This window comes from Hyphopichia burtonii, assembly GCF_001661395.1.
Source record: "Hyphopichia burtonii NRRL Y-1933 unplaced genomic scaffold HYPBUscaffold_1, whole genome shotgun sequence".
NCBI lineage: Eukaryota > Fungi > Ascomycota > Pichiomycetes > Serinales > Debaryomycetaceae > Hyphopichia > Hyphopichia burtonii.
This window is the reverse complement of record NW_017963728.1, coordinates 2,159,583-2,171,976: the sequence shown is the minus strand read 5'-3', so window position 1 is coordinate 2,171,976 and position 12,394 is coordinate 2,159,583. Positions and strand designations below refer to the sequence as shown.

General features: G+C 33.2%; 4 protein-coding genes and 1 non-coding gene across 5 annotated transcripts; 1 reads left to right on the top strand and 4 right to left on the bottom strand.

Moving 5' to 3' along the window:
• Nucleotides 1-24: 24 nt before the first annotated feature.
• Nucleotides 25-1,127, bottom strand: NIF3 (Nif3p). The gene is made up of 2 exons (XM_020223948.1): nucleotides 931-1,127; nucleotides 25-875 (listed from the first exon to the last, which is right to left on the bottom strand). The coding sequence occupies exons 1-2, from the start codon at nucleotides 965-967 to the stop codon at nucleotides 100-102; spliced, it is 813 nt and encodes a 270-aa protein (XP_020079366.1). The 5' UTR covers nucleotides 968-1,127; the 3' UTR covers nucleotides 25-99.
• A 93-nt stretch (nucleotides 1,128-1,220) lies between these two features.
• On the bottom strand, nucleotides 1,221-1,291 carry HYPBUDRAFT_t12. Its single transcript has one exon. It is a non-coding gene; the product is annotated as a tRNA-Gly (tRNA).
• Nucleotides 1,292-3,764: 2,473 nt separating this feature from the next.
• Nucleotides 3,765-4,940, top strand: HYPBUDRAFT_151680 (uncharacterized protein). The gene has a single exon (XM_020220622.1). It carries the CDS (start codon nucleotides 3,906-3,908, stop codon nucleotides 4,917-4,919), a length of 1,014 nt encoding a protein of 337 aa, XP_020079365.1. The 5' UTR covers nucleotides 3,765-3,905; the 3' UTR covers nucleotides 4,920-4,940.
• Nucleotides 4,941-5,017: 77 nt separating this feature from the next.
• On the bottom strand, nucleotides 5,018-5,428 carry HYPBUDRAFT_151679 (uncharacterized protein). Its single transcript, XM_020220621.1, has one exon. The coding sequence runs from the start codon at nucleotides 5,384-5,386 to the stop codon at nucleotides 5,123-5,125; it is 264 nt and encodes an 87-aa protein (XP_020079364.1). The 5' UTR covers nucleotides 5,387-5,428; the 3' UTR covers nucleotides 5,018-5,122.
• Nucleotides 5,429-5,988: 560 nt separating this feature from the next.
• On the bottom strand, nucleotides 5,989-9,303 carry LRG1 (Lrg1p; the record flags this gene model as incomplete). Its single annotated transcript, XM_020218152.1, has 1 exon — nucleotides 5,989-9,303. One exon carries the CDS (start codon nucleotides 9,301-9,303, stop codon nucleotides 5,989-5,991), a length of 3,315 nt encoding a protein of 1,104 aa, XP_020079363.1.
• Between the last annotated feature and the right edge of the window lie 3,091 nt (nucleotides 9,304-12,394).

Here is a 12,394-nt window from a genome sequence, read left to right as displayed (position 1 = left end):
GAGGGTAACAATTGCAAATTATTTGCACACCTAAACCTCTAATTATATATAAACCACTATTTACACCTATGTACAACTGATCTAAAAGGTAGGGACCGATTACCAAGTTTCGTATGGATCCTTGTCAGTTTCACTGATGATAATGTCGGTATTTGGTAATTCGGTTTGTAATTGTTGCTTGATGACCTTCAAGAAAGCACGTTCAGTATTCGAATGACTACAGGCAATTATAGATGAGCCGATTTCTTTCAAATAAAGAGCTTCATGGTGGGATAGCTCTCCGGTATAGAAGAGATCGGCATTGACACCTTTGAAAACACCACCACCAGAACCAGCACAAATAGCAATAGACTTAAGATTTTCTGAATTAGAACCTTTGGCGACTTGAACATGGTTCAAATTTAAGCTAATTTTGGAGTTTTCAACCAATTTTTTCAAAGTAGTTGGCTCTTTCAATTGGACTAATCTACCCATACCGCAACCATCTTCAGTTGCATCTGGTTGAATTGTTTCACGAGATAATTCTTTCAATTCACCAACGATACCATCGGCCAAAAAATCGTTTACACCTCCTTTAGCACTGTCAACAGCAGTGTGAGGGCAATAAACACTTATATTATTTTGAATCAATTTAATCAAGGACTTTTGTTGTGGATCTTGGGGAGTAATTGACTTTAATCCTCTAAAAATGAAAGGATGATAAGCCAAAATAAAATTAGCTTTACTTTTAATGGCCTCGTCTGCAACCGATTGAGTTAAGTCAATGGTCAATAAAATTTTCAATGTTTGGGAAATATGTTCTGAACTGGCATCTACTAATAAACCAGTATTATCCCAGGTTTTATCTGCCAACTTCGTAGGATAAAATTTTTGAACTAGAGTATGAAAGTTAGTCATTGATCTATTTCGAACATCCCAAACAACACGTACTTGCATTTACAACACTCTTTACTGCGTTTTTAGACATCTTTAACCGATAATGATTATATTCTGCTGAAGGAGGTTTATAGCTATACTTTAGTGATTTTTCCAAGCCGGTCTCTTGGTCGTGCCGTTGGCAGTTGACCTTAATAAACCACCTCCGTACACCACGCGATGATGTGAAGGCTGCTAAAAAAAAGGTTATCACCCGATGAACCAAGTCAGTTTAGTGTTTTATTATCAGGTTGTTTTTGCTTCAAGGTCAACCAATAGGAAGAAGCCAAAAAAGAAAAGTCAAATGCGCAAACCCGGAATCGAACCGGGGGCCCAACGATGGCAACGTTGGATTTTACCACTAAACCATTTGCGCTTTTGATATACAAAAATTCGCCTTAGATTGATACGACGTACAAACCTTGGTTTATATTTGGCTTTTTGATTGGTTCTTTTGGCTTTAAAAAAAAAAAAAGCTTTAAATCACCAAATATAAAGACAAAGACGCGGAAGTTGGGTCTAACCAGCTCACAGCTCTTGCTTCTTGCTCGGCAGACAAATGGAAAAAGTTTTGGAAACATATCAAGACCTTCTCTTTCTCTCTCGACGTCAACACTGATCACATCCATATCTTCAACCTAGGTCTTAAACTATGGACATTTGTGAACAAGCCCCAATGTCTGTTTTGCGGTCGCCAGGTAGATCCCAGATTTTCCCGGGACCTTATTCCAGACGAGTTTCTCACCCATGTCTATTTAGAGTGCCGTGCAACTTATCTCATTTGGGCTTACTGCCAGTATCCTTCGACACAAAATNTCCCTGACAGAACTTGGTCTCTTTTTATAGCCAATGCTTCTCTGGACACCAACCAAATCCGAACTATTAATAGATACCACCTGATCCTTTTAAAAATTCAGGACTTTCGACTATCGCAGAAGCAGGAGTCAGAAAGACTTCCTGCGTTACGCAGAAAGGCTGCGAAAAAATTGGTATCTTATTATATTTCGGCACTCAATCTATAATCTAAACTAAGTAGTTCCTCTGGGAACTCAACTCAACCAGCACCAACCATTTCTATCACATCACTTAATTCAACATGGGTTTTCCTGACTAAACATAGTCTTTCCCACTCTAGGTATATATTAGTAAATAGTTATTAAATATATATTCTTATACGTCAAAAAAAAAAAATTTGTAGTAGTGATTTCTTGGGTCTTGTATGGCCCCATTTCTCGTTTGCAAGTATATATTGTCTTCTGTAAATCGTTCAGTATGTATTCATTAAAAAAAATTCGATAGAGGCGTTACTGAGTTGAAAGTAAGTCTTTCGCTAGAGTACTTTGAATGAGCGAATCCGCTTCTTCTTGTGTTAATGGAACCAGTTCATTCCTTGATAGTAGAGCTTTGGCTCTCTACACATTTTGGGGCATGCGGTATATATTCAAATGTTCAGGACTATACATGTATTTCTCTCGAAATGAGAAAAGCAGCTGCTGAGATGAAAAACAGGCTTCTGATACACAAGACTAAGCTTCGCTTGAATATCACTGACGTTGAATGTAAACAAGGCTCCAAATAATGAATTCACCTGGGTGGAAAACGGATTAGGTTTGGCCCGCTGGCGAAAATAGTACTGAATTTAACACCAGGTATTCGTTTTGGTTTTAGAATGGGCATATGATGCAGCATACTGTGCAACTGCACTGTATTTTCCAAAGCAAAAATCAGAATCATGCCTGAAGAGTCCCTTTTCCTGGCACTTTCATTGGCTGTGAATCACGAATCTTTCTTTCAAACTGCCTTAGCTGGTTATACAATTGCATAGTCTTTTGATCGCATTACATCCACCCAAGGTGGTAAGGAAATGTTACAAAATGTATATACTCAATTTGAAAAAGTCGCTTTTTCGAGAGATTTTTGCAGCAATTTCGAAATATTACATCCACCTAATTCATCCAAACTGAAAACACCTTTCATGATCTCACGTCCACTCACACCTATAGACACATAGACCATCAGCTCCTAGAATACATCAAATCTAGAGCCCCAAACGCATTCTTTGCGAGAATTACTGCATAAACTCGGGAAGAAGGTTGCAATTTGCCATTCGCACGATGCTTTTTGCAAGTTTAGGAGATGAGAAAAGAAAAGAGGGTGAAAAAAGTATATTAGATCGAAGCCATCCCTTTGCTCTATTGAGAATCTTCGAATTCTTCCTATTTCATATGAAAAAAACACCTTATATTAGAAAACACCTTATATTAGAAAACACCTCAGTATAGTTTAATACTTATAGAATTTTATAGAAAGTTGTTATACTGAGGAATAGGAAAGAGACATCCTTTTGATTTGATCTTACATTGGAAAACCAGGTTTTAAATTGGAAAAAGAGAGAAAGAACGAAGGGTAAATTACGAGATTATAAATCAAATAATTAGACTAGAATGGGATATAACTCGAAGAAACAAGGTACTGGCTCCAACGAGGAGTTTGAGGCCTTCTTAAGCGAAGAAAATAAGTATACATCACCCCCAGATGTACTGGCTGCAACTTTTGATGATATACAAAGTCCCTCAAGTTCAATTTCAAATAAAAGATCAGCCGAAGACTTCAATTATGTAGATGGTTCGGATGAAAAGTACTACATAGATTACGAGGGAGAAAACTTGTTTATCGATTCCACTGATTGGAGGAAAAGTCATTTATTGAAAGGTCAGGTTTTTTCAGGATTTTATATGTTTGTTTTAGTTGGTCTATGTGATCAGGCTATTGGTACTTTAATTCCAGAGTTTCAAAGTCATTATGAAATCAATGACATTCAAATCAGTATGCTTTATTTTGCTGCTATTCTTGGTTATATGATTATGGCCTTTCTTAATCAAGTATCTCATAATTCTTTGGGATTCAAGGGAGTGATGACTCTTGGTTCAGCATCAATGACTTTTTGTTGCTTGATTTTATCTTTCAAACCAAGCTATCCTTTATTCGTAATGGTCTACGTTTTCAATGGTATTGGGGTAGGTCTGCTCGATGCCTCTTTCAACTTCATGTTGGGAGGTCTTGTTGATTCAAATGAGCTATTGGGAATATTGCATGGCTGCTATGGCCTTGGTTGTCTTATTAGTCCAGTTTTGATCACCTCTTTATTACAGAAACAAACCGGCCCTTGGTCTTGGAATCAAGTTTATATGTTACTTTGTACCTACGGTGCAATTGGTACCATTCTCATCATAATATTATTCAGAGATGAAACAGTAAAGAAATATAGATACGTTCTGATGGTTAAAAATAATAAATCTGCTAAATTAGCAATTTCTAAAAATAATGATCTTGAAATGAATAATTTCGACGTTAATTCTGATAATGAAAGTATCGATGAAAATTCTCTTAACTCAGACCTGGCCACAATGACCCAGTCTCTTAAATCCAAATTAATCTGGGTTTTCGCCATGTCTTTAATGATATATGTTGGTGGTGAAACCGCTTTTGGTGCTTGGCTTATTACATTCCTCATGAGAATCAAAAAGTTCGCCTATAAACATTCTTCGTACATGGCAACTTCTTTTTGGCTTGGTCTCACAACTGGTAGAATGACTCTTGGGTTCGTTACCTCCAAATATTTCAAAAATGAATTATTGGCAAACATGGTTTATGTTGCTTGGTCAGCTGCTGGATTCTTAATCTTTTGGCTTTTGGCCTTCTTACCGACAGATTATATTTTATTTGCAGTCGTTTTCCTTACTGGATTGGGCGTGGGGCCTATTTTCCCAACTACAATCGTTACAGCATTGAAAATTTTACCAGCTAAATATCATACTGCTGGTGTAGGTTTCATTTGTGCTTTTGGTGGTAGTGGTGGTGCAATTATCCCATTTTTGGTTGGTTTAATTGCTGATACTAGTTCTTTTGGCTTACGTATATTTCCTCTTATGATTTTGAGTATGTTCATCATTTTATCTGCTATTTGGGGAGGTCTTTTCAAACGTTACGCTTCAAAGTTTTAAGTATTTTGAATGAAAGCTGGCTTTTATTGAAATTATAAATTATTATTAAGTTATAGCTATTTGGATCTTTCCGTTTTTTTTTTTTTTTTTTTTTTTTTTTTCCTTTCCATGAATATTCATAGATTCTATCTTAATTGTCAATAAATAGATCAGTGGAATAAATATATCAATGAATTAGCTTGTAGCTCCTGCTATTGATGAAATCATAATGAACCACCCTGTGCTATCCACTCATCAGGCGTAAACCCTTTCTGAGTGAAAGCATGTATGGCAGCAATCTCTTCTTTTAAAGAATTATTAACCAACCTATGTCTCATTAACTTATTTTTACCTTGAAATAATGGAGAGACGATGACGACGGCGAATGCTTGTCCACATCCTCCTGACATGTCTTCAACTTGTACTAATGATGCCTGTAGTCTTGATTCTATCAATTCTTTTAAAGAATCTGCTGTGAGAGCTGCCATTTTTCAACTATTCTTTCAACTTCTTTCTCAAACCGATATGCTCAATCCGTGGTTGAGACTATGAAAACTAGTCCTATTTGAAAATATAGTTATCAGTTTGATCAATATCTTCTTTCTAACGTCATTCTTTGAATATTTTTCCTCAAAGTTTTCAATTTCGTTTTTTTTTTCTGTCGTTTTCGGTGCAAGATTGTGGTTATCAGAGCAATTTTTCATACAATTCTACTGTTAATTCATAAACTTAGTATTATGATATTCATTCACTTTTAACCCAAATTTTTTTTTATAAAAATCCTAATATATAGAGCAGATATAGATCACTTCGTTATATAATAATAAGAAAAAAAAAAGCCAAAAAAAAAGATAAAAAAAAGATAAAAAAAAAAAAAAAGAACTAAAAGAACAGGATTAGAAGAAAGAAAGAAAAAAATATAAATAAAACAGTATAGAAGAAGGAAAAATAATGGAAACAAAAACGAATTATGATTAACTTCAGGGAAGGCATTTGGTAGGTTATATATAAAAGAAGACAGCACAAAAAAAAAACACAAAGATTATAATAATGCTCTGACCCTAATTTGAAATTAAAACACAAATAATCATTAGACATTGGTGGTTTCACCGTGTGATTCGGTTAATACTCTAGTTTGACCTCTTTTGATGGTGTTAGTATGATGAGGAACTTCACTATCAATTTTGACTTCAAAATTCGAAAATGGTTTAGGATTTTCTTTAATTAGCTTATCAATTTTACTCATGATATCTTTGGAATTTAACATTGATTCAGATTTTGGGTTCACTCCACATTTTTCCAAAAATTGTAATAAATCAACAGGGATCACGCTTAATTCCTCATGGATTTCAATTAATTGATTAACCACTTCTATACCCAAGAAATAGGTCTCACCAGATTGTGGAGCTTGATCTGATTCAACAGATTGTTTTGAATATAAAATATTTGGTGAAATAACGGTTGCTAAATTATGTATATCCATTTTAGAACCTGTTTCTTCATCAATTTCTGCAAATGATGCTACCCAACTGAAAAAATATAATAAAACCTCAACTAAATTACGATGACTTCTTGGTAATAAACAATAAGTTAATTGTAAAATTCTTTTTTGCATTGCAGGATCTTTTTCACGTTGTGAAGATATCCATAAATCATATAATCCAAAAGTTAATAATGGATTTGGTAATTCTCTTAACCATTTTTTCATTAATGCAGCTAATTGAACTGCATTTTGACCTGTAAAATCTGGTGATTTAAGGGGATTTTTATTTATTTGTTCAGTTAATTCTCTTAATTTTTTAATATTACCATTTAACCTAAAAATACCTTCAACAGACATATCCTTTTGACGTAAGGCATTGATAACATCATCAACAACAATTGGAATTCTTAATTTAGATGGTCCAACACCCAAATCAGAATCAACACCAAATTTCTTGGTTAAATCTTGAAGATCAATACCAAAAACTGAAGATCCTTTATTTTTTTGATCATTTGCACCGAATTTAAATTTATCCCAAAATCCACCACTCAGTTTTTTAGGCAGTTGAATTAAATTTAAAAGTTCTTCTTTATTATGTTTATTTGGACATATTTCAAGAAGAGCTTCAATTGCAATATGTCTCAAAACATAATGTTCTGGTTTACTTAATTCTGAATAATATTTAGATTTTTTAACTTGAGATGTATCAACTGAAGTACCAACAACATTTCCTTTATCATCAGTTGTTGACGTAGTTGGAGTTTTACCACCAGTGGCAGCAGCAACAGTTTTAACTGGTTGCATAGGTCTGTTTCTTTGATATAAAGTATTATGATGTTTGAAAGCATTTGGACGTTGTTCTCTAGCTTGTTCAGCAGCCACAATCCTTGGAATATCATCTAAAGTTAATGATTTTTCATTTTTCAAAAGATCAGAAGTTCTATCAAGGTGACTATTAGTAAGTTGTCTTTGAGGTTCATCTCTAATTTTTAATGATTTTTTATAAGGATCTTTAATATTACGTTCTTTAACTTTAAATATATCATGATCATGTTGCTGTGCAATAAATGACATATGATTACCTTTTCTATTTTGAAATTGTAAACCATGATCCAAATTATTTTCAGCATCCTCAACTAAACCATCATCATTAGTAACTTCTTCTTTAGCTTTGTCTGCTTCAGGAGCTTCAACAACAACAGATTTTCTAGCTTTCTTTTTAATTGAACTTGATAATTTTTGACTTTGTCTTCTGCTTCTTAATCTTGTGACATCATTCAAAGTTTTTGAATAATCATTTTCAGTAACAACCCTAGCTGCATCTCTTTGTTCTGCTAAATTAGATCTAGGTGTATGATTTGAGATTGAAGGTTGAATTGGTTGATTCGACTGAATTTTAGATGAGCCATTTTCAGAAATCATTACTGATTTAGATCGATATAAAGCAATTTTTAATAAATAAATTAATTGAGATAAATCACTTGCAAACAGGAAACCTGGTACTGCATCATCATTAGTACAGTTTTCACAAAAAACTAATGACTTATTTTTATCATAAGTAAATTTTTTAACATGATTAGAAGTATCAATTGAAGATACACCAGTTTTACAATTAGAACATTCAAAACATTTAACATGCCATCTTTTATTTTCAAATTCAATACAGGACCTTTCAATACTTTTCAGACATGATTGACATGAATCAGTGGCATTAGGATGAATCATCAACAGTTGATTTAAACTTTCTGGGTCTGATCCTAATTCTTCATAATTTTTAGTTGCAATTAAAAAATTATCAGTTGCTTCAGTCGTTCCCCTAATTTTATTAACTTTTAAAGCATTATTGAGACCAATTCTGATTAATAATTTTAAATAATGAGCACAACCAGTAATAACTGATAATAATTCAGCTGAAAGACTACCCGAAGAAGATATTTGACCTGATTTTCTTAAAATAGCTAAATAACTCATAATTTTCCCAGATATATTTCTTGGTTCTTTTCTTAAAGGTTGGAAAATATCATTATCATTTGAAGAATTTGAATTATTTCTACCATCAGAATTTTCTTTATTAAAACCCATGTCTCTATCAACAATATTACAAAAATCTTGAACAGTATCAATAGCTTGAAATAGTACTTCAACATTTAAAATTAATTTACCAGTGGCAAATAAACCACTAGCTTGATTACCAGTACAAGCATTTAATAACATATCAGAAATACAAGCAGCAGTATTTTCTTCATAACCGGATAAGGTTAACCAACAACTCATAACAGTATTTTCAATTTGTTCTTCCATTGCAATTAAAACATTTGGTTCAATATTTGAATCTTGTAAATTTAAATTTTCAATGCTTTTAACATTAAATTGAGTTTCTAAACCAACAGAATCAGCAGTGATACAGACATTCCAAAATTTATGAACCATATAACATTCTGGATGCCATTGTTGATTTCTACCACCTCTAAATAATTCAACAAATTGTTTTACAATGGAAGAATGACAACCTTCACAATGAGATGCATATAATTTAGAATAATGGAAATGACAATAAATATTACCTTCATGTTCATAATAACTTTCATCGGATTCAAATACTTTTTCACAAACTGCACAACGGAAATGTTCTAAATGATATTTATTACCTAAAGCTGTAATATAAGGACCTCTTAAAGCTGAATTACAATTAAAACAAATAAGATCCAATTTTTTAAAATAATCATATTCACATAATGCAACTTGGTATTTTAAACCAGTTGATTCATCAATTTTATCATGAGGGAAAAATTTTGCTGAGCATTGTTCTCCACATTCATCACAACGGAAACAATCAACATGAAAAGCATTTGATAAAGCTCTTACGAATTGACCAGTAATTTCCAAACCACAACATTTACAAACTTTCTTCTTTTTTCGCATACTTTTTTTATTAATTAATTGATTATTATTAGTATTATGAGTAGGAATGTTATTTTGATTTATTGTTGAATTATTATTATCATTTAAGTTTGGACGATGTATTTGGGCAGCTTGAGAATGTTGATGAAGTAAATGAGGTTTAGATTGTTGAGGAGGCGATCTTAGTTGATCATGTAAAGTTGGATTTGAAAGATTATCGGGTTGAAATGCAAAAGGAGTTGAATTTAAATTTTTTGATGGGTGATTATTTATTTTAGATGGAGAATTTGATTTTAATGCAGAATTTCTTTGATCATTATTTATATTTGAACTTGGAGAAGAATTTGACGGATATAAATTATTTGGACTATTTGATTTTGATCTTGATTTTATAGGTATTGGTTGTTGAATTATTTCATCTTCTAATAAATTTTTTTTAGAAGATATTGGAGATATAGCGATTGAATGTCTTTGATTTGGTTTAGTTAAAAATTGAGGAGCTATTGGAGGAGGAGGAACATTCCCATTATTATTATTATTGTTGTTGAAAGGATTATTTTTTTTCACTCCATTAAAAGGAATAACCAAATCAGGACTTGAAGAAATTTTATTATCAGGTTTTGAATTATGTAAAGAATGGAAATTTGAACGAGATGAAGAACTTGCGGATAAAGGTCTTTGAATAGATTGATCATGAGAAAGTTCTGATTTATAAGTAGCTTGAGGATAAGCTGGCATTGGAGGAATTAAAGCGGTCCAATTAGTTAAAGAGTTAGGATTAGTAGAACTATTAGCAGAATTAATTGGATTATAATGATGTTGATGATTTTGGTTTAAGCCAGGTATAGTTGGATTTTGGTGGCTAGGACTTCTGGAATGTAAGATGGGTCTTGAATTTGAAGATGGACTATTTAAATTAGATGAAGGGGATAATTGATCATTTGAAGCTGATTGAAAATTAAAGGGAGAAGTTGACATTTCTTGAATATTTTTCGAATTTCTATTTGGCGAAGTATTCTGATTATCTTTAGCAGATAATCCAGCATTCAGATACTGCTGTGACACCATTATATGAAAGAGAAAAAAAAAGAAAAGAAAAACTGAAAAAAAAAAAAAACAAAAGTAAATGGCTTAAAAGAATGACTTTGTAGTTGGAAAATATTGAATTATTGACAGACAGATCAATTTGTTCTAAAAAAAGAGAAAAGAGGGAGAAAACGAGTAAGTAGTGTGAAGGAAATCGTTTTCTCTTTCTGGATGGGTTTTTTTTCCTTTTGTAATGGGTATTTTTTTTGTTTCGTTTTCCTCGCTGATTGAACTTTTTTTGTGGATGTTATACGTAACGGTAAAAAAATAAACCAAAAATCAAAACCAAAGCAAAAGATCCCACACAAAAGGGCAACTTATATCAATCAAAAAAGTAAAATGAGCGGAAGGGATTGATATAAGGAACAGCCAGAATAGCGACCAGCAGATCTTGGAAGTAGTTGGATAGCTTGTATAAGTTGGATACTTGGGCGGTAAACTGAGTGGGCGGCTAGATATACACACTGGGAAAAACCAACCAAAATTCAAAAAAAAAGCACACACAGGAATGAAGGTTTGTAGACTGCCAACAACCAAGCAACTAATGATACATAAGACCAGGAAAAACCTTCTTGAATACTAACTCAAAGGAAAAGATGGAAAGAAAGAGTTAGAGGAAAAAGACAAGTTTTCGATAAAAAAAACAAAAAAAAAATGAAAACCCACTAAAAACAAAAAAAAAAACATAAAAAACTTAGTTGATGCTGAACGTCGTTAACAAATGCATGTTTTCTTTTAGTGTGTGAGTGTGTGAGTGTGTGTGTGTGTTTTTTTTTTTTTTTTTTTTTTTTTTGACTTTTTTTTTGTTTTCAGTGGGTTTTTTTTTTGTTTTTTTTTGTCTTTTGTCAGTTTAGTGTGTTTTACCAAACAAAGTACTGGCAAATACCAACCAAAAGCCAGTAGAGGTCAATTGACAATAGCGAAGAGTAATGGTACACAGAGATGATTTATTCTACAAAACAGCCCTAACCAAAAGTGAATGGAATCAACTAGAACGGTTCGGGCTCTCGGTTAAAGTAAGCCAGTCGTATTTTGAATCAGTTATAATTGCAATTAAAATGAGGTGAAATTCTGAACTAAAATCAATCTAAAAAAAAAACGTATTTGATTGCAAGAATCTAAGAACGCAGTGAGATTTAAAATTGGCTTAGGATTAGTTCTATTTGCTTCGTTTTATTGGATAGTGTCTCAAATGAATAGGTCAATGTCTTAAATAAATAGGAGTTTTCAGCCATATATTTCATACACAAACTACAAAGTTGAAAACAAAATAAATAAACGAGAAGCATTTATTAAAACAATACCTCCCAAATGACGATGGAAGGGAAGAAGTTTTCATTGATTTCACGCGATTAGTTGATTGATTGAGTAAGTGTATTGTTTTCTTTGGTGTTACATTCTTTCTGTTTCTGTTTCTGTTTCTCTTCCACTGGTACTCCGCTCGTCTTTATTGACGGATTCCTGTGCTTGTGATGTAATTCTTCGGGATTGTACTGCTTTGATCCAGAAGCCTTACTTGCTGCCGAAAAGGGCAGTTTTCTGTCCCTACCTGGTAAACGCTGGCCGGGTTATATGTAGTGCTTTCCGCGCTGCATGCATGGATACGCCGGTCACGTGCCCGTGCACGTGATATCACACGCTAATGGTGTTCCCCATGTAACGTTCGGGTCTTGAGTTTAATCAAAGTGGAGCGAAAGAGTATATTGGTAGTATTTGGTATTTGGAGGGTTAGAACATGTCGTTCTGGTGAGATAATTAACAGGGGAATTGAAAAGTTGACAAGATAGTTGACCGGAGATGATAAATTGGCAAGATGGTGGCATGGTCAAGATGGTTGACAAGATGGTTGACAAGATGGTTGACAAGATGGTTGACAAGATGGTTGACAAGATGGTTGACAAAATGGTGACAAGATGGTTGACAAGATAGTTAATACCATAGCTGATAAGAGCAAGATTGTCAAGTTGGCTAGCAAGACGGTTAAAACCACGGTTGATAAGAGCAAACGCGTGATGTACGGGTCTAC